At 39.6% G+C, this 26,834-nt stretch overlaps 2 protein-coding genes across 4 annotated transcripts in view; both read right to left on the reverse strand.

The window, feature by feature from the left end:
- Positions 1-247: 247 nt before the first annotated feature.
- Positions 248-20,897, reverse strand: BBS7 (Bardet-Biedl syndrome 7). Its single transcript, XM_037394674.1, has 19 exons — positions 20,797-20,897; positions 20,562-20,627; positions 19,822-19,884; positions 18,787-18,962; positions 18,009-18,195; positions 17,232-17,304; positions 16,230-16,346; positions 14,705-14,835; positions 13,916-14,000; positions 12,118-12,220; positions 11,348-11,540; positions 9,787-9,861; positions 8,656-8,721; positions 5,769-5,908; positions 4,620-4,784; positions 3,432-3,541; positions 3,213-3,316; positions 1,577-1,700; positions 248-558 (listed from the first exon to the last, which is right to left on the reverse strand). The coding sequence occupies exons 1-19, from the start codon at positions 20,830-20,832 to the stop codon at positions 422-424; spliced, it is 2,151 nt and encodes a 716-aa protein (XP_037250571.1). The 5' UTR covers positions 20,833-20,897; the 3' UTR covers positions 248-421.
- A 357-nt stretch (positions 20,898-21,254) lies between these two features.
- TRPC3 (transient receptor potential cation channel subfamily C member 3) overlaps positions 21,255-26,834 on the reverse strand; it is a 44,608-nt gene continuing 39,028 nt past the window's right edge. For 2 of the 3 annotated variants that reach the window (XM_037394698.1, XM_037394688.1), the window contains exons 10-12: positions 25,745-25,828; positions 24,617-24,692; positions 21,255-22,035 (exon numbers count right to left, since the gene is read on the reverse strand). In XM_037394698.1, the coding sequence (XP_037250595.1) occupies positions 21,893-22,035; positions 24,617-24,692; positions 25,745-25,828 (303 nt within the window). In that variant the 3' untranslated portion in view covers positions 21,255-21,892. Of the gene's footprint in view, positions 22,036-22,456; positions 22,493-24,616; positions 24,693-25,744; positions 25,829-26,834 lie in introns of all 3 variants that reach the window. The other variant, XM_037394708.1, reaches the window with a different exon arrangement.

A 26,834-nucleotide genomic window follows, 5' to 3' on the forward strand; every position in this document is an offset into this window, starting at 1 on the left:
CCAGCTCCATCCAGCAGAATGCACGCATCGCCTCTCGCTCTGATCAAGCCTTCGAAAGCCAGCATCGCCAGGCACGCCTGCTGCCCGGGAGCAGCCTGCCGCACGCTGCCTCTCGCTGCACAGAAAGCTTTTCTGCGAAGAGGGTGTTCGGTATTTCGCAGGCAATTCCAAGCGTGCTTTAGCTGCCAAGGACACCACGTACAGCGAGACTCCGCATGCACTCAGCACTTTACAGATACGCAACAGCTGATGGGAACTGTGTGACTACTGTATTCTGTACAATAATGAGTATGAATCAAACCAAAGAGTTGACAGTACAACGAAAGAGTTAAAAGTGTTTTTCTTAAAAATTGTTTTGGACTTAGTATTGAACTGCTTTGACTAAAAAAAAAAAGTAATAAAAATGCTGCTTTTTTCCTTGTCAGGCTGTAGCTTCAAAAAAAGCAATTAGTCCATCTTGATCACAGCCATCCAGAATTTCCAGAAGAAGAGGAACTTTAGTTTTCACATTAGTGCCTTTAAATTTAAATTTATCTATGAAGAGATCCGTGATCATACCTGCAAAGGTAAAAATCCCAAGATTTATTATTTGCCTTGTTTTCATTATGAGGTATCTCTACTTTTAAGTCATTCTTATATACCCACTATTCTAGTCGATTCGGGGTTTAGAGACAAGAACTCTTTCTAAACTTGATGTTTTAAACAATGATTTAATTTTAAACAAGCCCAAAACGCTGTCAGAACAGCCCGGATTCCAGCTCCATCCTGAAGCATGTATTTCTGCCTTAAATTACCCACATCTGAAACACTAAAGAGAGGAATTATCACAGGATGGGTAATGTGGGCTCTGCTTAGCGCTGTATACACACAGGCTTATTAAAGCCGGTGCCTGGCAGATTCCCCAGGCAGAAAGCTGTACAGGCAGCACCAGGGAAGGTTACATCGTTTCCTTCACTAAACTAGATGATCTAGGAGTCTCTCCACCCCATGTGCATTTTTCTGTTTTTCTGCCCTCTTGCAAAGCTTAACCACTCAGAACTTAATTGCTCATTTACCCTGTAAGCATTCTTAAATGCCATCCTGAATTTGAATACAATCCTTAATCATGTCCAGAAAGACAACGATCATCCAAATATAGGAAGCTATTAAACAAAAAATTGAAAAGTCACTGGCATATAATTCTGGTATTTTTGTTCTCAGTGACACGCTTGTGATGCCAAATCAATTTTAGAAGTTTTTGGGTGACCAGTTCTTGAGAACCTCAAGAGTTACTCAAATTTGTAGTAGCATACAAGCCATTTTCAGTATGTCCTAAGTTTTACTGCCTCACCTCTGACTTCAGATTTGTATGATCAAAACCATGATGTAACTATGCAGCCTCAGCTGTATGACCAAATGGACATCCATGCTTGGCATACCTATAGCTGTCCTGAAGCTACCCAAGCCCACCCACTTACCACATTATTTCAATCCTGCTAATACTGACTCCATAACTCTTTCAGTCATGTCCAGCATGCTCTCTGGACATTGAGCTGCATTTAAATGAAAGTTAGAACTGATCAACTCATCAACAAACCGTAAAGTCTCTCGAGATGTGCAGGTTGCCTCTTGTATTCCTCGAGCAGCTGATCTGCCTCTTCCAAAATGCTGCGGTACTTTGGTAGCAGGAAGTCCACATTTCCTTCATGAACTTGTAATTCCTCAAAGATATTTTAAATCATAAGAATTAAGAGCAGTTAAGCATCATAAGAGAGCATAAAAGCAAGAAGAGATTAAGCTTGGGTCTAACAGGAGGAAGTACTCTCAGAGGCAAGACAATCCCCTTCTAAACTGGCAAGAGTTATTTTCCAAGTGCCTCGTTTTCTAGCCGTCTGATGAAATGCCAGATGTTACTTGTCACTTTATAGACTAGATTTTCAAAATTCTGCATATTACAGCCTCCAGCTCTGAGTTCCTGCCAGAACAGGATCACACGCAGCCCAGCCCTCTGCAGAATCAAGACTGATGAAGGCTTAAAGCCTTCACCGGGCCTTCGTTTTTAGAATAAGTAAACTCCTAGAAAGTATAGCACATGCTAAAGACTGAAGGTAAAAAGCAAACTCTGAAAGTAATCACTGAATTCGTGGCAGCAAAAAGTTTTAAAGACTTCTCTAAAATGCCCTGGGGTCTACCATCAGACCAGCTTCAGATGGTCGATAGTATAGATCTTTTTATCCTCCATAGAAAGACTGTTCTTGTCTAGATGAAAGGTAATTATGCTGTGCGTCGTGAACTTGCTGGGATAACAGCCTTCATCAATCATATTATTTTACTACCTATGAATAAGATATTAACCAAAAAATGACTGACAAAAAGACTTGTCAAAGATTTGCTGACTCAAAAAAGCCTACAAGCGAGATGTGCAACATCATTATTATTGTATAAACATAACATGCAGTAAGAATAAATTCTCTATTATTCTCTGCCTCTCAGATTTGCTAAATCAAGCCCAAGCAAAATACTTTCAGTGGTAATGAAGATACATGCTATTCTCACAGGCAGTCAGTTTTTTTTATTAACTACAGAACTCTGACAGCTGGTATTTGGTTCCCCCAAAGGACAAGAGAGAACTGGCTGCCCATTTTCACCCACTCCCCAAATAAATACCAAAAGACATGACGGCAAGTTGGCTGCTGGAAACAGTGCAAGAACTGAGACACACTGCCTAACTGGTACTTCCCAAAGACTAACCGTTGAGGAGGAGGGTATTAGATAGGGGGGTATTAAGGTATTAAGCAAAGAGTAAAAAGCAAATAATTCAGAAACTATGACACACTGCGATGAAGTTCCAAAGCAAAGAAGTCGCATCTGGCCTGGATGATCATTCTCAGATCTAAAAAACTTTTGAAGGTTAGTGGAAAGAGACACAGAAGGAACTGGAAAATAACAGCAGGCAGAAAGAGAACGTTAGGTGATAAAGCTGGCTGCCTTTTACTGTCCGATTTAGGCATCCTCAACATCAGTCAGTAATCCTACATGTTATTCACTAGCTACACAGCACAAATGGAAATTTGCCTCAAAGAAGTCTGTCTCCTGAATAATTAAAATACATGTTCTGGGAACAGAAACGGAACAGATACCAGTATGACACACATCTGACTTAAGCCATACAGCTTGGTATCTGACAGCATAATACCGCATAAAAATCCCTTCATGGGAGTTCAGGTACTTACCCTTAAAGCATCTATTAAGTGAACCTTCTTGGCCAACAGCTGCTGATATTCTAATTTAGGGTGGATAAGCTTTAATGTGTGCCTCACAGATTCTTCATTTATGTCTAGTAGGGAGTGAAAAAAAACCCAAAAACCCAACAAGCAAATGAATACTACATATTCCATTTATGAGAATATAAAATGAAGTCAAGGACAACAAAACAGAAACAAAAGTTTTACCATATGATATGTTGAGATTAATCTTCCTTTTAGTAGCCTCTTTGGAAAGCACATCTTTTAGGATGGATATTGTAGAAATGTTGTCAGACTTGAAACATCCCTCACCTTTTCTATAAAGGAAGAAAAACTTTAAAAGAACAAACTTAAATGCACATCCATGCATTAGATTTGTCCCTATGTTCAAACAGAAGGCCTGTAAATCAATGCCCAAATCGAAGAAAACCACCTCTGTAAAGGTCGCAACGATTCTCCATGTATCGGGTGGCTCTATACACACCTACGTTATTCCCTTCTTCCCAGCGTAATCTTGACACAGAACAGTTTGTTCCAGTAAATAAGACACAGTGGTGTACACAAATCTTGAAGTTGTTATCCTTACTGTATGGCACAAAGGTCATTCAAGTGAGATTCCCGACTGTATTCATTCCTCCTAAGTTTTATCATTGCAATACCTTGAAGCAAAACAGCAAGCTTCGATACCAGAAGGGAGAAAAAATACTCTCCCTTTCCCCACAAAAAAATCACCACCCAACAGCTTTCTACATTATGAGTAGACAAGACGTATGGCAGGCTGGGAGCAGGCTGCAATCTGTACAACAATTATTTTTCCCCTGCTTTATAGTTCCATTTTCAGGTGGGCATATATGACTTGCTGAAGGAAGATGTAATTAATTTGAGAACACAGTATTAAACACAGAAATAGTATTTGAATTAATATAAATTGCAGAAAAAGGTTTTCAGCTCAATGCTTATCACGTTTTTGTTTGCATGTGCATTAAATACCTTTTAAGTTATTTCTGCTCCTCAAAACAAAAAAGGAAGTTAGAAAACAACAGGCATTACACAGTATTTTCACTATATTAGTTAGCTATGTTCCTTAAATTCTAAAAGCAAGCCATCATCTCAAAAAATCTATCAAGCCTTTCTGCCCTGGCAATTTTGTTTTTTGGACCAGCTTCAGAAAAACCCTATTCAAGTTACAGATGGCATCATTACCAGATAGTTCTCACTCCTGGCAAAGTTTGACAACCCTTTTTAAAAAGACTCCCGTCTTCTTTAATGGGAGTTTTGATGGGGATGAGAGTGGAGAGGTACATGTATGAAATGGTACTTGCAGACTGGTAAAGAATGAAAAAGACAAAAGGCCCAGCACAGTCACATTGCGCTTTAGTAATAATTGTATCTTACCTGTAAGTACTTTCAAGCTGTGTACCCAGGAAGGTGTTCTGAAAATAAAAGGTGATACTTTCTCCAGCGGGAGTCTTTTCAGGCACCTCAGGCAAGCAAAACACAACCCACGAGTGAATTTCAGCAAAGCTGAACTGGCCTTTGAGCGTCAGTGTATTCATGGGTCTGTGACATTATGAAATTAAAAAAAACAACCAACCAAACAAAAAACCAACAGTTAGTAATTATGATGGAAGGGCACTGTCACTGCACTGGTTATCCACATGAAAAAAGTTTAGTTCCACACAGTGGTTTCCTTTTAATCAACACCCTGTAGAAGGTCAGGTACCTTGCAAAGTAGTTAAGTGCTGTGGATTATGGCTACTTTTCAGTATTTCAAGAAGCTATGCAGACATTCAAATTTTATCTCCTACTTGGCATGTCAGAACTGGATAAGAAACTAGCTGGAAGGTTTTGACATACCTTGTTTCAAGCTGTTAAACCTGAAACTTATGACCATGGCAAATATGACTAAGAGCCTCAACGGCTTCCCATGCTGTAAACCACAGGCATAACACTTGTATCAAGAACGAGGCGCAATGGAGCTCATTTGCACACAAAAGCATTTGGTATCATTCCTTCAATCTATCAGCTTTGTTTTGAAGCAAAGCAATGCCTTGGTGGCAACAGAAGGTGTTAACTGAGGGTGGGGGAAAAATATCAAGTAGGAACTGCATAAAATACTGGGTTCCTAACAGAGAGATAAGCAGGGGTGGGGGAAGTCTTGGCTCAGTTCTGGAGCCAAATTAAGCTATAGGAAAAAATTACATTAAAAGGGTGGAGGGGAGAATGAGGCTGGAACTGAGCCTGTGGTTACTAGTACAGGGGAGCTTCCTTTCTACCACACCCTCAGCTCTATCAACACATGCGGCTACGCTATAACCCAGGTCAGTAAAATGAAAAATGACCTGAAAACAGGGATTAAGAACAACAAGGAAAGCAGGAACCCATCAAACCCACACATTCTGTCAGAAAACCCGTAAAATGGGCTCAAAACTGTAGGTTAGGAGTTAGAAATGACATACTCAAGTTCATAGAATCAATGTTGTAACAACCGGATTTTGACAGTTTTTCAAGAGAAAAAGGCATTGATTTTTTCTTTGCAAATACCTGTCGTGGTCAATAGAATGAGTTCTCTGATGAAGTGAAAGTGGTTTAATTTGATATTGATGAACTTGGCAGGTTTTTGGTTGAATCCTTGGTGTTACATATGCTTGAAGTGTCCCATACTGTCCTTCAATTGATCGAACCTGCAGAAATAAAAGCAGAGCCCAGAAAAAAGAACAAAAGGGAACAGATTAAGTTATCACGACTTGGAAAATTGGTGGGTACTCAAAATAGATTAAAGAAAGACTGTAGTACTTCAAGAATATTTAAGAGTACTGTATTTACTTGATAGTGCTATTATAAATAGAGCAGATCAAAAATGTTTTAGAACTAGATGAAGTAGTGGCCAATGAAATGCTGCTGTATTAAATGAATGAAATTTTAAGTAAAGAAAAACCACTAACTTACTTTCTGATCAGTTAAAATAAAAAGTCTGTAATTTGTGTTGAATTCTTCAGTGGCTTGCCCTGGTTTTGGCTGGGATAGAGTTAATTTTCTTCTTAAACTGGTACAATGCTGTGTTTTGGACTTGGTATGAAAATAATGTTGATAACACACTCATGTTTTAGTTGTTGCTAAGTAGCGCTTGTGCTAAATCAAGGACTTTACAAGTTTCCTGTGTTGGCCAGTGAGCAGATGCACAAGAAGTCGGGATGGGACACAGCCAGGACAGCTGACCTCAACTGGCCAAAGGGATGTTCCAGACCATGGGATGTCATGTTTAGTATATAAACTGGGGGGAGCTGGCCTGGCCAATCTCTCCTTGGGGATTGGCTAGGCATCATTCAGCAGGTGGTGAGCAATTGTATAGTGCATCACTTAATTTCCACCCCCACCCACCTTGTTTCAGTCCTCTCTCTTTATCTCTCCTTTTCATTACAATTTTTGTCGCTGTTACTATTATGATTATTATTATGTTTTATTTCAATTGTTAAATTGTTCTTATCTCAACCCATGAGTTTTACCTTTTTTAGATTCCCCTCCCCATCCCACCACAGGGGCGTCAGGGAGTGAGCCGGCAGCTGCGTGGTACTTAGTTGCTGGCTGGGATTAAACCACCACAGGCCCCATTAGTATTGTTTTGGGTTTTCTTCAGTTATGGAAAAAATAACATTCTGTAGCAGTTAGGAGCCAAGAACAGATCAAAGAATTTAAGAGTAAACTGAATTTCACAATATGTGTTCACCTCTTCATAACATTCCTGAGCTATTTTTGGAAAAGTAAGGGGCCAGATTTAAGTTCAAGTCTCAGAATGCCCAACAAGCAGGACGTAAAAACACATTCAAGACACAGTGCGCACTCTCCACACCTCTGAGGACACAGCAATGCATCAATCACTTCTCTGCTGAGATCAGTTAGGCAGCCTGCAGTAAGAAGCCTGCCACTCACACAGAACTGCCAAGAAACAGGAGTGTCCCACCTACAGCACCAACACAGCCGTGAAAGTAGGCAGGAGAGCTACCGAAATAGCTTCGTAAAAACAAAAGAGCAGACCGGACTTCAAGTACAGGTTTGCTTTATAACCTTGGTTACACTTCTATTTTACAGGGTCTCAGAAGTCAAAAAAAGCACCGTTTTGTAGGAAGACATCCACATCAATGTTTTTAATAAAATCTAGTAAGTAAAGGATTCTCTTTGGCAGTAAAATCACCAAGACTTAAAGGCTGTATTGTCTGCATGTGCACAGACGAAATACATGAAAATGAGCTCCGGGTGGCAGGTGTAAATCACTGGAGACCCTCAATGTGTTGCAGCAAGGTGGCAGTAGAACATGCGCAGACTGAATCCATCATATCAGGATACAAATGCAACACTGGTAGTACAGTGTTTTGATAATACACTGTGTTATGATGACACACTACAGCAAGTTTATAAAGGCTTTTTTTGTGGGAGAGTGAAAAAAACCCTCTTTTTGTGTATCGTGAATGCATTTGAATAATTTTTTCTTGAGCTATTTACCTCTTTACCTAGCATCTTCAATATTACAGGTGGCCAGGGTCACAATACTAAATTAAGAGAACTGAGACACAGGGAGATAAAGAGACCTGCTCAGAACCAGTAAGCACACTAACAGCATTTCTTAAGAAGGGGACCTGGAAAATAAGAGTCTTAATTCTGCACACTAGGTCCACTATTGCAACCTCACCAAAAAACAGTTAACCACCCCCAGCTTCCCTACATTTGGTGCATCTTATGCAGGCTTAAATTTCTAATGGTAATCTTTTGACTGAGAGTTTTACATAAATGAACACATATCAGAATAGGAGGCTGTAGAGTTAGGCGACAACATGAAGAGAAAACATAGAGCCTGTGTGCATGTGGAGGACCTTCCTAATTATGACTTCCTTCCTTATTTCCCCTGGTGACAGCCACAAAACACGTGAATTTAGTGGATCATTAAAAATAAACCCCAAAACATTCACACGTCTTTAGTACAATAAACATAGAACAACAGGATTTGCTTCCTCTCCAAACCACAAATCCAGCCTACATTCCCTGCTTACTTCCCAGCATAACTTCCTTTAAACACTTCCAGGGACAAACAGTGCCAGAGCTTGCTTTCCCACACCTCTCTCCACCAAGTTCCATACACTGTCTCCAGAACCCAGTACTTTCACAATCTGCAATTTTCCAGCTGCTTTTGTCTTAGGGACACGCAAGAAGGATCCAGGCTCTCCCCTGAAGTAACACACTTTTAGAAGCCTCTGGAAACCCTACAGGAAAATATAAAGCCCCGGAGCAGAAGGTCCAGAGGAAACAAGAAGCAGCAGAAATTGGACTGATCATTCGCTCAGGGTAAGCGGTCAGTCTGGGCAAAGATCTTTCCATTCCTAAGCAAACATCCACATAACCATTAATTTATTACAGAAAATATTTTGGAGCATTTTACCTTAAGTTCAAGCCTTGTAGTATTTGCTTGGCATCGGTATGTTGCAAGAAGGAAGTTGCTATTTGGCTGTAAACAGCAAAAAAACAGAAAAATAGTAAGAAACAACTCTCTTGATTCACAAAAGCTCTACTGGGCTGTTTTAACCGTAGACATGTACAGCAAAGTTTCTGCTATTTATGTACAGCTATTTTACAAAAGTTAAATACAAAAAAGTAATCTTTGGTTCCCTTGAATATTCTGATTCATTTTAAGTATGGTAGAATTTAAAAGATTTCTCTATATAAGGAGAAATCAACTGAAGCCCCTTATAAGCTTTAATACCACCACAAAAATGACATAGGTATCTACTTTTCATCTGAAGAATGCATGTCAGCCTGCCCCACTCATCTGCAATACTAGTCCAACATCCAAAAACTAGTAACAGATCAGTAAGAAAACAAACCCCAAAAAGCTAAATTAATAATCATAAATTAAAAGAAACGTAAAATAAAAACTTGATTTCTGAAAGCTCCAGCGTAGACTAACGAATGTGCAAACAGCTCTTGAAACTAAAATACTTAAGAGGACTGTTACAAGGAAAAGGACTTCACAGATTCTGATAATGCTTAGGTAGTTCCTGGATTTTCCCCCTGGCCCTACGCATTATTAGTAACTTTGTAAGTAAGTTTATTATATAAAAAATGCACTTAAACATATGACTCCCCAAACAGCAGAATATTCACATTCTAAAGTGATTTTTAAGAGAGAAGCTAAGTATGAAATACAATGTTTTTCATCTACATTACTTTGAAGTAAATATACATATGTGTGTGATACTGGCAAATCCAGAGAAGGAAAAAGCAATCATGCATGTGTCTTTCGCATTCGCGATCAGGCAGAAAAAAAGCAAGCAGTTGCTCCTGGATCCTCTTGCACACGTTTAGCTTTGCCTTAGGTCAGCACCTGTTACTAACTCCTCATTCTGCAGCATCTCTAACAAAGCTGAGCTCTCCAAAATTACCAAATGAGTAATTTAACTCAATATATTTAATATATTACAAATATACAAGTCCCAATTCTATTTTTACCATACAGTATTAAGAGCTTTCATCATGCGATCTCTATAAATATCATCTTTTTTGTTTCACTTACCTCAGAATCACAGCTGCTAAAACTAACAACAGCAGAATTTTTATCCACATCCAGCAAGTCTATTGGGACATCACTCTGCAGAACACGTGAAGATGGGAAAATAAAGAGCTTAAGTGCCAGCGTAGCTTCTAATGCATTTATCTTCTAACTGTCATCACTTATTTTAATAAGGGAGAGGCAACGACTGCTTCATCCAACAGACATGCAGCTTACTACTTAATCCTGGAGTAACATGATGATCTTTTATTTCCTTATGGATTCCTGAACTCTTGTGTGTCCAGCTTACAACAACTACAGTATAAGATGTGCAATTATCTTTCGGACATGAAAGTATACTTCATTTACATGCCTGACAGATATTCATGATTGAAGTGTTCCCATGTTTCAATAGGGGGATTACAATATTCGTTCAAGAAATGAAGTATCTTCCTTTTAACATAATTGTTAATGATCCTTTTACTTACAGTAACGCTTCTGACACAGACTACTTCTTATCTAGATGTCATTTCACTAGAATTAAAATTAAATCTAACACTTTTAAAAATTAGATCAAAGGGTATTCAAATGATTAATTACTTAATTTGGTGCTGCTTTGTAACTCCACTAAGTATCAGGAAACACTGATAAATACACAACATACTTCTTAAAACAGAATTTTAAAAGCAGTTTCATTGTCTTCTCACAGCAGAGGAATACCAAATACTGCTTTCTATTTCTTTAAAGAAGAAGCCAGCTCTAAACTCTACAGTAAATTCAGGGATAGATTAAACAATTTTATTATTCCTCACTCAGCTATGGAAACAGCAGGTACTACAGAGCTGCATATTAGCTGTAGCTTCACAGTGCTCCAGTAACATCCTTAATAAAAATAAGATTTTTATTAAGAAGTGAAAAATAAAATCCGACAGTAGCACTCTCCCACGTGTTATGGCAAATTCACCTCACAAATTCCTCCTTGTCAAATTTTTCTCCCCATGTATATCCCAAAAGAAAGCAATTCAGTACCACCACTCTTTCTGACTACCAAAGATAACATTAATTGCTGCTGAGGCAGTAGGAGAAATAACTAATTAAGGTCACTCTACTTGGCAGGAGTATTTATCACCAACTGCACCCAAATCAGATGCTGTTCCACACTGAAAGTGCACAGGTGGCCCACACCCTTCTAAAATTAATTTTCTGCTACAGAGGATACTTAACTGGGAGAGTGAGAATCTGCGCCTCGTTTAGGATATAGTGAGTTAATCCATGTTTAAATAAGGAGGGACATGCGAAAACAAGTTACATAGAAGCCTGCTAGTGCAGCAGGCATTTTGGTCTATTTTGGTCATGTAACGTTGCTTTGTTCAATAAAGGTTTGAGTTGTATTTGGCCCCTAACAAGCCCTTACAACAGTTACTTGAACGTTACAAGGCTATACACTTCAATTCCCTCTTATAACAATGCAGACATTAAAAAAAACATATACTTCAGATACTGTAACTCAGCTTTTTGAAGCAGAAAGTCTCTGAATGTTTTATTTACATATCAAGAAAGCCAAGAAGAACAAAACCACACTCACCTGTACCAAGACATTATCTATAGCTGTCTGCACCTCCAAGATGAGGCTGTAGCTAGCATCATCCTTATTTAATGTAAACTTATCATTCACACTAAACGCAGGTACTGATGAAACAGCAGTACTGGACTGGGCAGACTGCTGGTATTTTTCACGTTCCTGAAGTACTTTAATCTGTAAGTGTTCCAACTCATTCCTAGAAAAGGGAAACCATATATAATGTCTTTGAAAAAGCAACTATAAAAGCTACCCCAGAAATTAAGTTGATTAAGCTTGCAAGGCAATCATGTTTATCTTCTGTCCACAATTTTCCAACCAGAAGTGACTGCTAACTCCCCTTCCATCTACATAAGAAAGATAAAAATTGAAGTCTATATGACATGAAAACGTAGCTTCTAGCATACCTTGCCAAGAGAGATTTCTATGAGTCACAGGAAAGGGCAACTTTTTTCCTTCAAGAGGACAACACATTTTGAATTATATGCTAATGACTATTTTCCTCCCATCATTTAGAGGCTATAAGCAGCATTGGAAGAAGGGAATCTTATCTTGCTGATACGGAGGATGAAGGCCATTAAGACACCATCATGTGAGGGCAAGATAAAAGAGAGACTGTGAAATGAGGCTGCTATTAATTTCTACTTTGAAAGGGCTTGACTCTACTTCCAGATACATTAACGATATAGAAAATCTAGTGAGATAGGAAGCAAAGATGACATTTCAGCTTTTAACATTTCAGTTCTTCTACTTAAATTTCTTTATAGTGCAATTACCTTAAGGATGAAATCTTGTTCTGCATTTCTTGACTTAATTTTAGTTCTTCACCTGATCCACCTTCTCTATGGACAGGTTCTGTGGTCAGTCCTGTCAGCCAGCCTAAACCAATATATGAAGTTTATATTCCTTATAAGCTATAAATACAAGACTTCACTCAGCTTTTGTATGTGCGGAGCAATGTTTGTTCCAGATACTGGGTAGAGAGAATCGAGACTTGAACTTAATCCGTTCTTTTTGCTGTTGTTAATCTAGACACTGAGCATGGTTTTTTATGGGTTTAATTCTTAACTTATAGATTGGAAATCATTACTTATTCTTTTTCATGAAGCACTTCGAACAATAAATCCCTCTGTGGCAGTTTTTAACCAAGCACTTAAGTATTTTCCCACCTCTCTTTCTCCAACAAAACCTTGAATAATTGGCAGTACTATAGTTGAAAACAAAACAAAAACAAAACCTGTGCAATGTGTTTACAGCAAACTGTATGTTGCACTGTGTGTTTTGAGACGGACTGCTGCCGGTTGAAGTGTGTGTATGGAATAATCATCTTTTTGTTTACTTAAATTACATTTACTTATAAAAGCAAATACTAAATGATTACACCCTGACACCTCAGGTATGATATATGGACTTGAACGGGCATTTATGGCTCTAGTTACCTCATCTAATGCATGCAGACAGTAAGATAGGATTATTATTTTAAAATGTACCAGAGAAGGTGGCATCCACAATCTTTCACATTCCTCAGCAAGCTACTTCAGGTACCAAAAAGGCCCAATAATGGAGCATAAACTTTAAAAAAAAATCCACAGAAATCCTACGCTGCCAGGCTTCAAATCTAACTTTTACTACTCTAAGGCAGTACTTTTCCTGATCTGCCAAACTGAAATCTACTTCACATACTACCAGAGTTTACTTTTGAAAACCTGCTTTCACTTTTTTCCTTCTTCTATGATTCATGGATCTTTATAACGCTCCCGCTGAAAGAAGCCACAAAGGGCTTTGGCCACAGTATTGCTGCGGCCTATCATACCAAAACAATTCATATGACGTGAGGTATAAGAAACTTTTAATCATCCAGAGCCTATCCAAAAGAGCTTGAACATCATTACTTCTCAAATAACTGACAACTGCATCTTGCCAAAATACATGAATTTGAATACGAAAGGTTTCAGTAAGCTGATTTTTCAGCACTGAAGATAATCAAAGATAGAAAATTTACAATCTTTTAGCTCCCAGCAGTTAACATATGTAGCATATTTACCATGGCCTCTGCAACAGCCAGGCCAATAGCTCGAATCCTACAGAGGGGCTGCTGAGATGCCTCACATGGGGAAGCTTTATTTTCTACTGAAAGCAAAATCAGCCCCACTTAAAGCCCTGTGAAGCTGAAAGGGAAGGAAATTTATGTAAAAGGCAGGAAAACAACAACAGCAAAAAAACCGTATCATATTATTTTTAATACAAAAAATCATAAACAATTCCTTTGGACATAACATATTAGTTACTTCACCAGTTAGGCAGCAGTCTATTCCAGAGAATAACCAGCCACTGTGTGACATGGTGGAACACATTATGAGTACCTCACAATATAAAACCACAGTTTCAGTGTAGGAAACATTTTTTTGAAGTGTAAATATTAAATTAGAAGAGGTCTTTTGAACAAAACATTATCCTGGTTCCGATCAGAACAAAAACGTCAAAGAGATGTGAGCTGTGCTAGCAACATAGCCTGCTTCATTTTTATCACATCATCGTACATGACATTTACTACGTAAATGATAGGAAGCTTACCTGAGTATGTGGATGCTAGAATTTCATCATACCCATCTTTTCCTACACAGCCACCCTGGATTGATGCAATACTCTCTGACAAAGCCTTCAAATAAAAGACATTCAAGCAGAGGGAAATATCACTGCACTCGTCATAGAAGTCGGGGGGGGGGGGGGTGTGTCGTGGAAGTTTAAGAGTTGTGCTCCTCCTATCTACCTACATAGATGTACAATATCTAGACCTACAAAAATCAGGGTGTTTTAACAAATGCATCCTGATTCTACTCTGCATAACAAAGACAAAAAAAAGCAGTTTAAATCAAAACACTGCTGGACAATATTTTTCCAGCAGGAATTTGCAATCTGACTGAAGGCTGAAATAATCTCTATGGATCAAATCTAGTATTTTAAACAAGTCATAACCAAAATAATTATGCTTAGTAAAGTCCTGAGAGCTTATTAGTATTTCACATATAAAACACAGATTATACATATCATAGGTTTGGTTTTTCACTGAGAGAGAAGCACTCTCTTAGATTTCACCCAGGAGATGCTTCAGCAGTCAACAGAGCCAGAACTTTTAACATACCCTCTACATAATTTTTATTTTTGCTCAAATCAAGACTACCCCCCTTTCTGGTTCTTAAATATTACAATATTGCTTTGGAGTTCCTATTGTCAACATTGGAGAGCTCATCAAATTAATAACAAAGCACACATTTTAGTAGTGGTGGTCTAATAAGTTTTGAAATACAGATTTTTTTTTTTTAATTCATTTTTACAGCAATGAAGAGTATGATGCAGGCTTACATGATCATATCGAAGGACAGGATCATCTGCGTTCTCAAAGTTATAGATTTCTAGGACTCCATCATCTCGTCCAACAAGCAATTCTTTAACTCCATCTCCCAGAATGTCAAAACTATCAATACATAAGATACCTAATGAAAAAACCACACCAAACCCGTTTACTTCATTTGTATTCATTTTTGACACAATAATACACAGGCCACATTCTGCTACACAGAAAGAGATTCTTAGTTATTTTTTAAGGTCTTATTCGTGCCATTTCTGATGAGCCCGCTAGAGGGGTGAAGTCTCTCACCTGTGCCTGTGGTTCAAGACTGAACGGTGGGTTTTACAGCAACCAATTCCAAATCAAAACCACTGAACAGAGACCCCTTCTGACGTTCAAATAGCCTGCTTCTGAGGCATTTCTTAATCTTCCTTCGTGAAACATTTCCCCAGATGAATTATTTCTCTGTCCACACTACTGTAACTTTGCCAGTTGAAGAAGCAAGCATTCTTTGTTTCCCATAATTGACTTCAAGCTATTGGTAAATGGACTACTACGAATTCTGACTAAAGCAACAGAAAGAGGGTTCTGACTTGTGCCAGACCTGGACCAGGTACTGCTACTTGACATGGTAACAGACAAACCCACTACTAGCACATGTGCATGTGGAACCAGCCTGTGACAACTAATCACATCTTGATAGGAAAGACAGTTAGGGTCTGGAAGAAGGAGAAAGCAGTGAAGAAAGTTTGTACGAGAATTAATAAGAAAAATGAGATGGAATTTAACTTTCATGACTTTTTCATATGAAAAGTAAGGATGTACTAGGAAGTGTTTTAAGAAAATAATCTGGCGATACCTTTTATGAGATAATGAAAATTTTAAACACATACATACAAATACCCACACACCTCTCTCTCTGTTTTATTCCTGGTCTTCTCCTTTGCAAAGGAGGATGAGCCAATAGACACTGCAGAAGCAGCATACCAAGGCTAAAATAGGGAAAGTGTTATACTGCGCTCTAATCAATTAAGTCTCCTTGCGGAGCTTTAATGAAAGCCCTGTTCCATTTTCAGGGAAAAATGCTTACAATGGCTTTTTTTTTTTTTAAGTAAAAAAAAAAAAAAAAAAAAGTCTTGCAGGGAAGATGCTAACCTTTCCTCTGAAGACATTCTAAGACCACTGAACATCTAAAAAATTTGGCAGGTATATCTGCACTTAGAAATAGTCACCAAGATGGTAAAAACATCAAGTAATCACATATGAATTAACTGTTCCAAATGTCACTTTAAAAATACTGTAAAAATGAAAGTATACTAAAGTACTCAAAATAATATGAACAGAAAACTCAGAGCAATACAAAATGATTAGAATTATTTATAAGAAGCGCAGAAGAATGAGAGTGTACCCATATTTATATCACATACTGACATAAGAATACTATGCCTCCAAAGTATCTATAGATTTCCCAATTACTATACTTGTAATAAAGCCTCAGATATGCTGAAAAGCTGAAGAGTGAGAGACTGAGACACATACCTCCTCTCTTTTTTTCATTTCCAATTTCCCACTTAGGTATAGGCTTGGAACCAGTAATCTGGGTAAGACCCAGTTTACCATCAGAAGTTCCATACACAATTTCTTCTCCAGAATCACCTAAACACATAAACTGAATTTAGAATTAATAAAATCAAGTACGCCAATTTTTTTATAAAATTTAAAGTATTGTGTAGTTACACTCTACAGCCGCAAGGAAAAAGAAAATACTAACATTAGTGTTGTGTAACAGAACCATCAGGCTTTAAAAACAAAAAGAAATACATGAAAACTGCACATGTTCTGATAATTTCTTTATGGCTGTCACTCTCCTGCATATGAATGACCCCCTGCACTGAAGTTCTGCCTAAAAAACATTCACAATCCAATATTTCAAATTTCAAAGACAGGCTATTAAATTGCCTTTACAGAAGAAAAGCAGAGATTCGTTCAGAACACACATCCAATAGTGAATGTTGTGTCAAGACTTGAGCAAATAAGAATTACTTTTCCAAACCAGCTCTGAATGTTGTTGTCACACAAACTTAACTGAAACTAAATTAAGCACCAGATTAACTCCCTAAAGCGATTTCGATCAGATTAGCAAGAAGGATGATCAAACTATTTTAAGCTTGATCCTTCCACACCTTAGTTTATGTAAGCTCTACTCAATATTCTCATCCATCCATGGATGGATGCAACTAGCGATTCTAGTTATGGAAAACCATGTGGAAGAGAAACCAAAGCCCCAAACCGACAAGGCCCCCAAAAGTCCAGTTCCTATCTACACAATGAGACCATCTTATATCTCACTGCTTTTGTAAGACTCTTTTGTATATATTTATTTGTATATAAGAAATAACTCTACATAGCCAGTTTTCTGTCGTGTTTTTAACACCAGCTTAAAAATCAAGGAAAAATGTAATTAACAATACAAGCAATAAAAATTTTAGAATACAGTAAAATAACATGATTCAGTTACGTGTATATTCAAAATGGTGTTACCCCCATTTCCATTGTTTAGAGAGAGAACAGTAGGTGGTCCAGGGACTTCTACTTCATACAGTAAATCAGATCCCTAAAGACAAAAGAGAATCATCCTGAATGAGTTTTGTCAAAAAGAAAAAAAAACACAACCCAAAAAACAAACCCACAAACAAATCCACACCAACCAAAACAAAAAAACCACCAAACCACAAAACACCAAACACAAAACAAACTCAAACAAAACCCCACAAGCATAAGAACAAAATTATTATGGATAATATCAACTGATATGCTTCACTTACACAAACTCTCAATACCTATGGGAGAACCATTTCTAAGCCAAAACAGGGTGAAGTCTATATAAATAAAACATAGGACTCTTGAAAGGTGTTACTATTAAAAATAATCCACGAATCTGTCTGGCAAATAAATTTGTTAAACCACTTAATATCACTCAGACTTGTCTCAACAGTAATTAGTGAAAACAAGAATTCCCAAACTGATAAGAGACCTACGCATTTAATTCCCTTATGCGAGCACTTTTAGTTAGAAGGGACCAATTTTTTATCTACTTCCACCAATAAATTCTGAAGCCTATTTATAGTGGGTTTATTAATTTTCATTTTACAAGTTTAGAAAAAAACCCCCCAGCATTATAGACAGTAACACTTCCAAGTAAGATACAGTATGCTTATCCTTATGATGTTTCAGCCATGCTAATAGGCTGATTTCCTTAAGAACTAGTCCAGTTCTATGGCATCAATACACAAAACATAAACAAGCAAGTATTCTGACCTGTAAAACTCTGAGGACTCTATCCTGACATGCAAGTACCGGTGTAATGCAATTCACTTTATCTACAGGAAGGCAGAGAACATCATTGATTTTATCTCCCGATAGGTAGTAGTGCTGGTCTTTGCAGTCGCAGTAATGGTTATAGATGTAGCTTGCACAAAGAAAGAGATCTGCTCCTGAAATATGCCTGAGAAAAAGAGAAGACTTCCTGCAGCATTTTCCAAGTATAGCTGCAGTGGTAAGTCTTTTAGCTTTACTATATTGCATGCACTATTGCTTGCAAATTCAAGGCATTAGTGGGCACCGCAAGCTGTTAAAAGTTTCTTATGAATGCTAAACCTACGTGATTTCTATAGTTCTCAAATTGTCTATTTTGTTTTCAGGTAAAATCCTAAGAATATCCTTACAGAAATTTCATTAATGTATTTTGATGATAATAATTCTTCTCAAGCCAGTTTGCAGCACCTTACAACACGATCAAAAAAAAAATTAAATTGTTCCTGCTCTGCTACAGGAAGGGTATATGGACATGATACACTATGGCTCCACTCACCTGCATTTGCACTGAGATGAGTGCCTCCAGACCCCTCCCAAGCCCCCCTACACTTTCTAAACTTCACCATGATTTTCTAAGTTCCTTCCTACGTGTCGTGTCACAAGCCAAAGCTGGACTGGCACTCAGTGTCACCTACAAGCATATAATATAGTAAAAAAAAATTTCATAAAACCATAAGCCAACAATCTGCTATGGCTATGAAGTGCAAAATACCATACGTACATAGCTTTGATGCTTTCAGTAAGGTTAGTCTGAAATGAAAGAAACTGCTTCCCTCTTTTTGTGAAACCTCTAACTTCTGATCCTATAGCCACAAAAATTTTCTCTTGTGGTGTATTAAGAGCTCCTCCCAACTCCAGTCTTGCAATTTTTTGGCCTGGCAGTGTCTTGAACACTGGCTGTAAATAAAAAAGCCATTTTCATCATCACAGTATCATATTTATGGTAAACTTTTAACATAAAGGATAATAAATCTGCTTTACAATTTCTGGCAAAACTCAAGACATTTTGGATTACATGCAGACAAAAATAATCTGTACATTTCTCTTCAGAACCACAAAGTGACCAAGCTTTTTGTAAGTCAATAAATATAAAAAGCTGTAAAATATAATACGTTAAGATTTTATTATTTCAGTCTTATTTATCAATGGGAATATTCAGCACTGCTGGCAGCTTAAGTTTTTTGTTTGTCTGTGTTTTGGTTTTCCTTACAAAAGAACACCACACACACACTCACTCACTCGTTCCCTCCAACATGTTGCATTCTTGTTCCAGAAGACTACACAGATTTCTTTGCATTATACTACAGGTCCTTCTGAGCTAGCTATGAACTACCTTAAGGGGAACAAAAATTAATCATGAAGTGATAAAATTTTATTAAGCTAGGCATAAGTCTAGGCTCGTAAAAAGCAATCAGTTTGTCAAAACCCCCTTGGGTGACTGACTTAGTGAATCACTGCAGGTTTTTGTCCAGGAACAGTAACCAAGTGTAGGCAAGGCTTCACCCCAACTGAACTGCAGAGCAAGAGATGTTCCTGTGCTGATACACGCTAGGGTCTGACTCCACAACCGCGGAGGACCACTTGCTTGTCCAGGCGTGAAATCACATGCCCTCGTCATGGCTAGGTATCAGTCCACAGCTCTGCCTAGACACTTTCCACAGGCACCTCACTTGCCATGTCAATAAAAACAGACTTTTGAAGTTCATTAGGAAGACTATTTAAAAAATAAAATGTTAAATGGAACATTTCCACTTACCACGGCTTCCCCTTTTTTTATGCCAAAACATGTAAGGACCCCATCCTGATCTCCAACAACCACCTTCAAAAGCATAATACACCGTTATTTTTTATTACATGCAAAAATGTGTTTTTTAATAGTGCTCTTCCTGTCTGAATCGTATTTTCCTGCATATAAGTAAATTCTACATCACGTAATTTACACAGCTACCTGGTGGTATGCTTTAGGTTACATGCAGACAAAAACATTTTTAGATTTTTAGATGTCAGATGGGCTGCTACAGATGGGAGATGACAGCCGAGGTGCAGCAGCTGAACCCACAGACAGCACTTACAACCCCATTTCTGCTTCTACATACAAACGCCAGCAGCCATCAGGCGCAGCGCTCCAGAAAGGCGGATTTAGGAGCTGTTGTATTGTTGCATTGAGAATTTATTATGAAAACCAAAACCAGACTGTCATTTCTACTGAGTTTTCCTAAGTTTCCTTAAGGAAAATTTAAAAGGATGTATTTAATCTCTAAGAAGTGTTAGCAAAACAGAAAAAGAGAAATAAGCAGGAGCTTCCTTGTGGTTTCAGCGATGCCTGAAGCTCGGAAAAATCCTTACTGCTCCTGGCAGTTTTCCAGACACAAATTCAGCCTTTTTTCCCCCCTATTTTCCCAAGCGTGTCGCAGCGCCGTGGCTGCCCCCGTGAGGAGCCCCCTCAGCCCCCGAGCGGAGCGGGCCGCTGGGCCGAGGGCGGGCCAGGCCCGCTACCTTCTGCGTCGCTTTCCGCCCCGACGCGGGGAGCAGCCTCATGGTCTTCTGGGCCGTCACCCCCACCTGCGGGAGACACGCTCGTTACCGGGGACGGGGCCGCGGGGCCCACCCGCCCCGGGCCGGCCCTGCCGAGGCGGCTCGGGCGGCCCGCCCGGCCCCGGCCCCCGGCAGCCGCCTCCCCGCCTCGGTCCCACCGTTCACCCCGGCGGCGCCGCCGGCAGCCCGGGCCCACCTGCAGGTAGTCGACGCGGGCCAGGCTGAGCTCCATGGCGACGGCGGGGAGCGGCCGCGGCGCCCCGCAGCTCCCGTCACCGCGGCAACTCGGCCGGCCCCCAGCCGCCCGCCCATTGGCCAGGCCTGCGGGCGGGGGGCGGGCCAGCGGCGCGGCGTGCGCCGCCATTGGGCAGAGCGCTCCCGAGCGGCCGGCGGCCCGGGGCGGTGGGGCCCCCGCGGGTCCCGGGCCGCAGTACCGAGCGAGGGGCAAGACAGGCAGCACCGGTACAGTCGGAATATTTTATTGAACAATGAAGCATCGGAGGCATCATTTATAACAGTGTAACAAAATAGCAGCCCTGCTCCGGGTCCGAGTTAAAAAAAAAAAAATCCTCTCTCCCATGGAAAGAGGCGCTCCGCCGGGCGGGGGCGGTAGGCACGTTGCCTTCCAAAGTTGTTTTTTTTTTTTTAGAAAAAAAAATTAGTCCTTATTCTTGAAAGTAAATACCTTAAGAAAGGGTAGTTGTGGGTGCATGTATATACATACATATTAAACCGTGCCACTACGGTTCCGTTCGCACTTAGGTACCTGAATGGCAAGCGCTCCTTGTACACACACCACGAGTACTTGGCCCACACACGTTACTACCACACATTACTACCACCGCTACCCCTGAACAGAGAGCCCGAGTAATCCTCCACCGATCTCTAGCCCATTTATTGTACCACGAAAAATCCCGTTTGTACCTCGTTGCTGCAAGGAACTGAGCACTACACGCTGTACCTGTTATTTTCATTTTTTCTTGCAAATTTAGCGCAAAGAATTCTTAGTATGTATTCATGAACCAGCAGTTGATACCATTATACCTTTTTAATGCATAAATGCAAACAAAAAAACCCCAAAAGGCAGTCCTTGCTTTTAGATTATTAAAATGAAGAGCGCAATCTTTTTTCTGGTGAGTTAATAAAATTTCCTAAGACTAAATTCCAGAGAAGCTGTACATAAAGTTATTTAGTGCTAAAAATCTACAATACATTTTTCAAGTATAAGATACTGAAATATTATTGCCAATAAATAGTTGTGCTGTAGTCAAAGCCATGGTTCCGGTGTTGAATCATTCACACCTCAGCATATTAGGATTTAGTTTCTCACTGAGTTTATGGATTAAAATCGCCAACTCTTCTGTTGCTTGGGACTTATCCTCCAAAAGTTCATAGCGAAGGCTGGAGATATCCTGTTTGATTTCCTTTAATTCACCTGTATTAACAATTGAAAGAAATACTCGTTAGCAAGCTCCCTCTTTCACTACCATTCTGTTCAGTCACATCAGCACGTATTTCAGATTATCATCTCAAAATGTCGAGGAGACCAGGTGCTGGGGTGGGCAGGAGGCTTCACCTCTTCCACAATCTCAAGATGTGTGTCTGTCTCCACCCCTAAACAATACTGAAGGTATTTTAATAGTCCCTTGAACTCTAAAGTTGCGCTCCACGTGGATACAGAACATCAAAGATTCCAAAAGCACTTTACATAGGTTAATGAATTAATCACAGCAACACTGCTGAACAGCTGGGAAATATTAGTATCCCGCTTTTAGAGAGAAAAGGCAAAGAGTTTTTTTTGAAGTGGTGTGCCAAGATCACACAGGAAAAGTGGCAGAGCTGGCAGTAAAACTCACAGCTTCTGAGTCTCTCTCCTCTTCCTTACCAACACCCTTTGAATTAGAAAAAGTCAACCAATTTAAAATGATGTTACAGTTTGACACACACACAAAACCCATACATTTAAATGAAAACAATTGTGAAGGCCTGGCTCATAACAAGCAAGAGCACGCTTTCCGTTATGGGATATTCAGCTCAAGAGCAGAAGCTTTTTAAAAAATATTCAAACACTGTTCTTCCAGCAAGCGTGAGTTATGTGAATTCTTATGCAATAGCCACCGCAGGAAATGATCTGTCACGTATGAAATCAAAGACTATGAAAAAATACCTAAATTCTCCAGTGATGCAAAATAGGGAAAAATCCCTAGACTTGCGTTAAAATAGCTGCAGTACATAAGAATGCCGAAGCTCTCTATTTAGAATACAGCAGACTTCAAAAATTGTATCTTCAAAGGATGGCTCTATACTTTGGGTACCAATGAGATGGGCATGACACAGAGAGCGCTACCTCTGCTATGCAGCTGAAGACTGAGGTTCAGGGGTTAGCTGACTTGCTCAGAGTGGACTTTCCTCTGTGAAGACTGGTGATAAAGCAAGAACCATGATGCCCATGAACCATGATGCTTCTGCACCACCTTGCTTATCTAAAGACATATATGCTGATACCAAACAGGCATTGGGGAACTAGGAGACTTGCATGTCCCTGGTGAGGGAAGAGTCTTTTCATCATCACTAGATAGATGATTTCCCCCACCACAGAGTGGGGAACAGGAGGAAAGCTGTGGGAAATCAGGAGAAGGGCACAAGGGGCACACAGAGGAAGATGCTTTTAGGAGCTTCTCTGCTTTTGTTCACTGTTGCTCAGCTCTGTACAGCCACACAGGATGGGGCAGAGTCACGATAACAATCAATGCACAATGCTACCTTTGAAGACACACAGTGCAATTTAACTTACATCATCTTTTCTGCACTTTGCTTCTTGCTGCAGTTACAAGTAAGCGGAGAGTAACTAATAAGCAGGATAAAAGCTATGCTGCCTTAGCTGGCCCCTCACATCATATATCCATGCAACTGCCTGATGCTTCCATGCCGGTAAAAGCTGTTCTGATCTGAAGCTGTTCATCACTGCACACCAGCTGAAAACCACAAGGCTGCCAGCAGAGCAGCTTGGGTAAGCGTTCCCAGCATGTTGAAACCAACTAAACCAGCCCAGCCCAGAGCTACTTATGCCAATCAGGTGTGTTTTTCTGGTGGCCGTCACACAGATTTCTTACTGGCTGAACCATGATGGTTATAACCTCCAGCCTATGGGGAATAAAATAATTGCTGGGGTGTTACATTTCCAAGAGCAGAGCCAGCCCTGGAAGGGACATCATTCTATTGCCTGGTAATCTTTTAGCTGCAGCACAGCTTAAACATGCCCCGTGTTGCACACACCCCTATTAATTTGTTTAGGAACCTGCCCAGAGTCAAAGAGTTGGCTTTTTTTGGCCTGTAGCCCTGTGTTTCATTCCTGGAAGGATAGAGGACGGACAGCATTTGTCTTACTCTCATCCCCATGGCAAGTCGAGGTGTGCACCTGGAGCACACACCCCTCGCTGCCGCAGGGGCAGTTCTGCACTGCCAACGGACACCAAGCTCAGATCCACCGTTCCTCAAAAGATCTCTGGTTGCGCATTAAAACACTGGCTATAGCTGTCGTTTTTCTCACCATGCAGCTAACTCTACGCAGCTTTGTTTAATGATGTGCAGCTCCACAGATTAATATTCTGCACAGCTTTATGAAGTAATGCATGCAGTTCATGGTATAGAGTGGTAAATTGTGTGTTCAGTTGAATGAAACGAGAGAGACATGTCCTGCAGCTCTGACTAAGACTCTGTGAATACAGTTAGTGGCTTCCTCACAGATTTCCTCTGTAACTGTGCATCGTGTCTGTGCTCGTGTTTTCCACCTGTGAAATGTGGGCCATAATATTTCCTCGGTTCTACTTCTTTGGTCCTACTTGTCTGTTTTTGTTACCACAGGCATACGTTCACTAATATGCGAGTTCAGTGCATCTGAAGTAGAAATAAACCCTCTTTTTACCTGAAACCTCCATGCACCACTGTAATACTCAGTCCTAATACAATGGGACAAAAATTGTCTCTGAATATTGCAAATGCAGTCTTTTTCTTACCTTCATTTACTTCATCATTTTCTTTGTCCACTTGTGCTTTCAAAACATAACGTTTTATCAGTCTTTTCATTATTTGCTGCCAGATTGAAACAGTTATGTAATTAGGTGAGCATATATAATTAAAACTATTCACTTTTAACTGTCTCCCTAATATTCGGATAAGTAAAAGAAAGAACAGCCCCAGATCAAGCAGTTGCCTCACATCGGCTTTTTTGGTGGCATGCTGAGCGTGATCGTTACAAGAAAGCACCTTTTTCATCCAATTGCCTCTTACCTACAAAGCATCACGACATTTTGTAGGGAACAGGACAACATGAATATATGCCTGAACACATGTAATTTAGGCTTTAAGTAGCTTCAGAATAAGTCTACTCTTTGTTAAACTCAGTTTGCACGTAAAAGCATATGTAACAGTAAGAGATAAATATTTACCTTTTAAAAAGAAAAAAAGTTGAGATTTAACAGCATGACAGTGCAACGTCAGCAGTAAAGGATACAGTAAGATTATACCTGTATTTTTATATCATATATAAAAAAATATATACGTACTATATATATGTACATATACTGAACGTGCTAATATTCTTGTACTGTGTTACCATACCTAACCTAATGCAGCTCATTAACAGGGTTTACACAGGTGGATTACCAGACACTTTCACTAGGGGAGCAGAAGCTCCCATTTGCTCTTTTTTTCCTGAGCTGGAAAGACGACAGGAAGGTAGTATTTGACAGACTCCTCTTAACAGAAATGAGCATTGCCATCTGCAGAAATGTTGTATGTCACATCTCAGATCATGAGAAGGAAGGAAGGGAAAGTAATGCTAACCTAGTTAGCAAAATGCTTTTACATCCCTTCCCCAGAAGCCAGTTTCAGCTGTTTGCTTCTCACCCTTTCCAAATGGGGACATCAAAGGAAAAAAACTAAAGTTTTGTGTGGGCTAGTTTTTAAATGCTTCAAATAATGGGGCTTGAACAGTAACTGTCTTCTTTCCAGCAGCATCCTGGAGTTTGATTTCTATATTTTTTCTTTATCTGGTGAAGGCAAAATGTACTTGAAACACAGAATTTTGCTGGTACCTTCACATGGTTCCATTACTTAAAAGAGTGACCATTGTACATACTTACCTGATAGCGTGTCGGCTGATTGAGAATGCTGTTAAAACTGTGTGATTCAAAAACTCTGGAGTTCGACTGAGTGAAAAGGTTTAACTATGGAGAAATAAGACAAAATTAAAATGTATTATGGAATTCACAGTTAGAATTAAGCTCCTTTGTTGTTTGTTTGTTTTGAGAGATGTTTGGGATGTTCCATTAGCACAGTATCAGAATATTATTTAAAAAAAAAAAACACCTGAGATTGCCTTATTTGTTAGGTTTGGTTTTGTATTTTTTTAAAAAACCTGATAATTTTAGCCATCCTGTTCACAGCACAGCTTCAAAGCAAATGTGCTCACACAGCTGAGGAAATAATGAATTATGACTTGGAAGCAGGGATGAGTGGCTGGAGTAAGGAGCAATTCTCTAAACTGGCTTTAACAAAGAGCTTTTGTGGATCTGCACACTCAAGCATACTTTTAATGACAAATACATGCTCAAAACCACTTCTGCTTACTTTGAAGTGTTTTTCCAAAGCCCCATTTTCGGGAACAGTAATACATTTAGAAAAAACGGTCATTGTTCAATTATTTGAGGATCAAAAAGCCATCACATCTAAAATAATTGAAGATTTGTGTAGCAGTGGGCCAGAAACAGAAGGGAAAAAAGCAACCTTGGACAAGGTGGCTTTGTGACCAGTGCAGAAGGTTTGTTACTACCAAATCAGGGACCTAACTCTTATCTCAAACACACTGGTAAGACCTGAAGTAAAAAATGTGCATCCATAAAGAAGATTCAGCCCCCTAATGAGCATCAGTCGTTAATTTTCTGTGTGGCCAGAAAGTTGAAAGTCACTGAGTCAATGATAGCTGACCTCTCTTGTGGGGTAGAGGAGCAAACTCACCTCAGCCTGCATCTATATAGCAAGTTTGATGCTTACTGTAACTGTTGTGGGTTTTGTGCCCATACTGCATACAGCCTGTCACTTAAGCTGGGCCACAAGTGGGCTATTGTTACCTACTCCAGGTTGCCCACCTTCTTGGGGGCAACCAGACATCAGTTCAGCCACTGTTTTGGTTAGGGAGTGGTGCAGGATTTATCTTTGTGCAGCATAATACAT

This window comes from Falco rusticolus, chromosome 1 (assembly GCF_015220075.1).
Source record: "Falco rusticolus isolate bFalRus1 chromosome 1, bFalRus1.pri, whole genome shotgun sequence".
NCBI classification, from domain to species: Eukaryota; Metazoa; Chordata; class Aves; order Falconiformes; family Falconidae; genus Falco; species Falco rusticolus.

Excerpts from the sequence above, each read along its gene's own strand:
- BBS7 (XM_037394674.1), bottom strand. The coding sequence starts at position 20,832 with ATGGAGCTCAGCCTGGCCCGCGTCGACTACCTGCAG. Across the intron at positions 14,836-16,229 it reads AAATGAAAAAAAGAGAGGAG|GTATCTTATGTATTGATAGT; the intron begins GTATGTGTCTCA and ends TTTTTTCATTAG. Across the intron at positions 14,001-14,704 it reads CTGTCCTTCGATATGATCAT|GCTTTGTCAGAGAGTATTGC; the intron begins GTAAGCCTGCAT and ends TTTTATTTGAAG.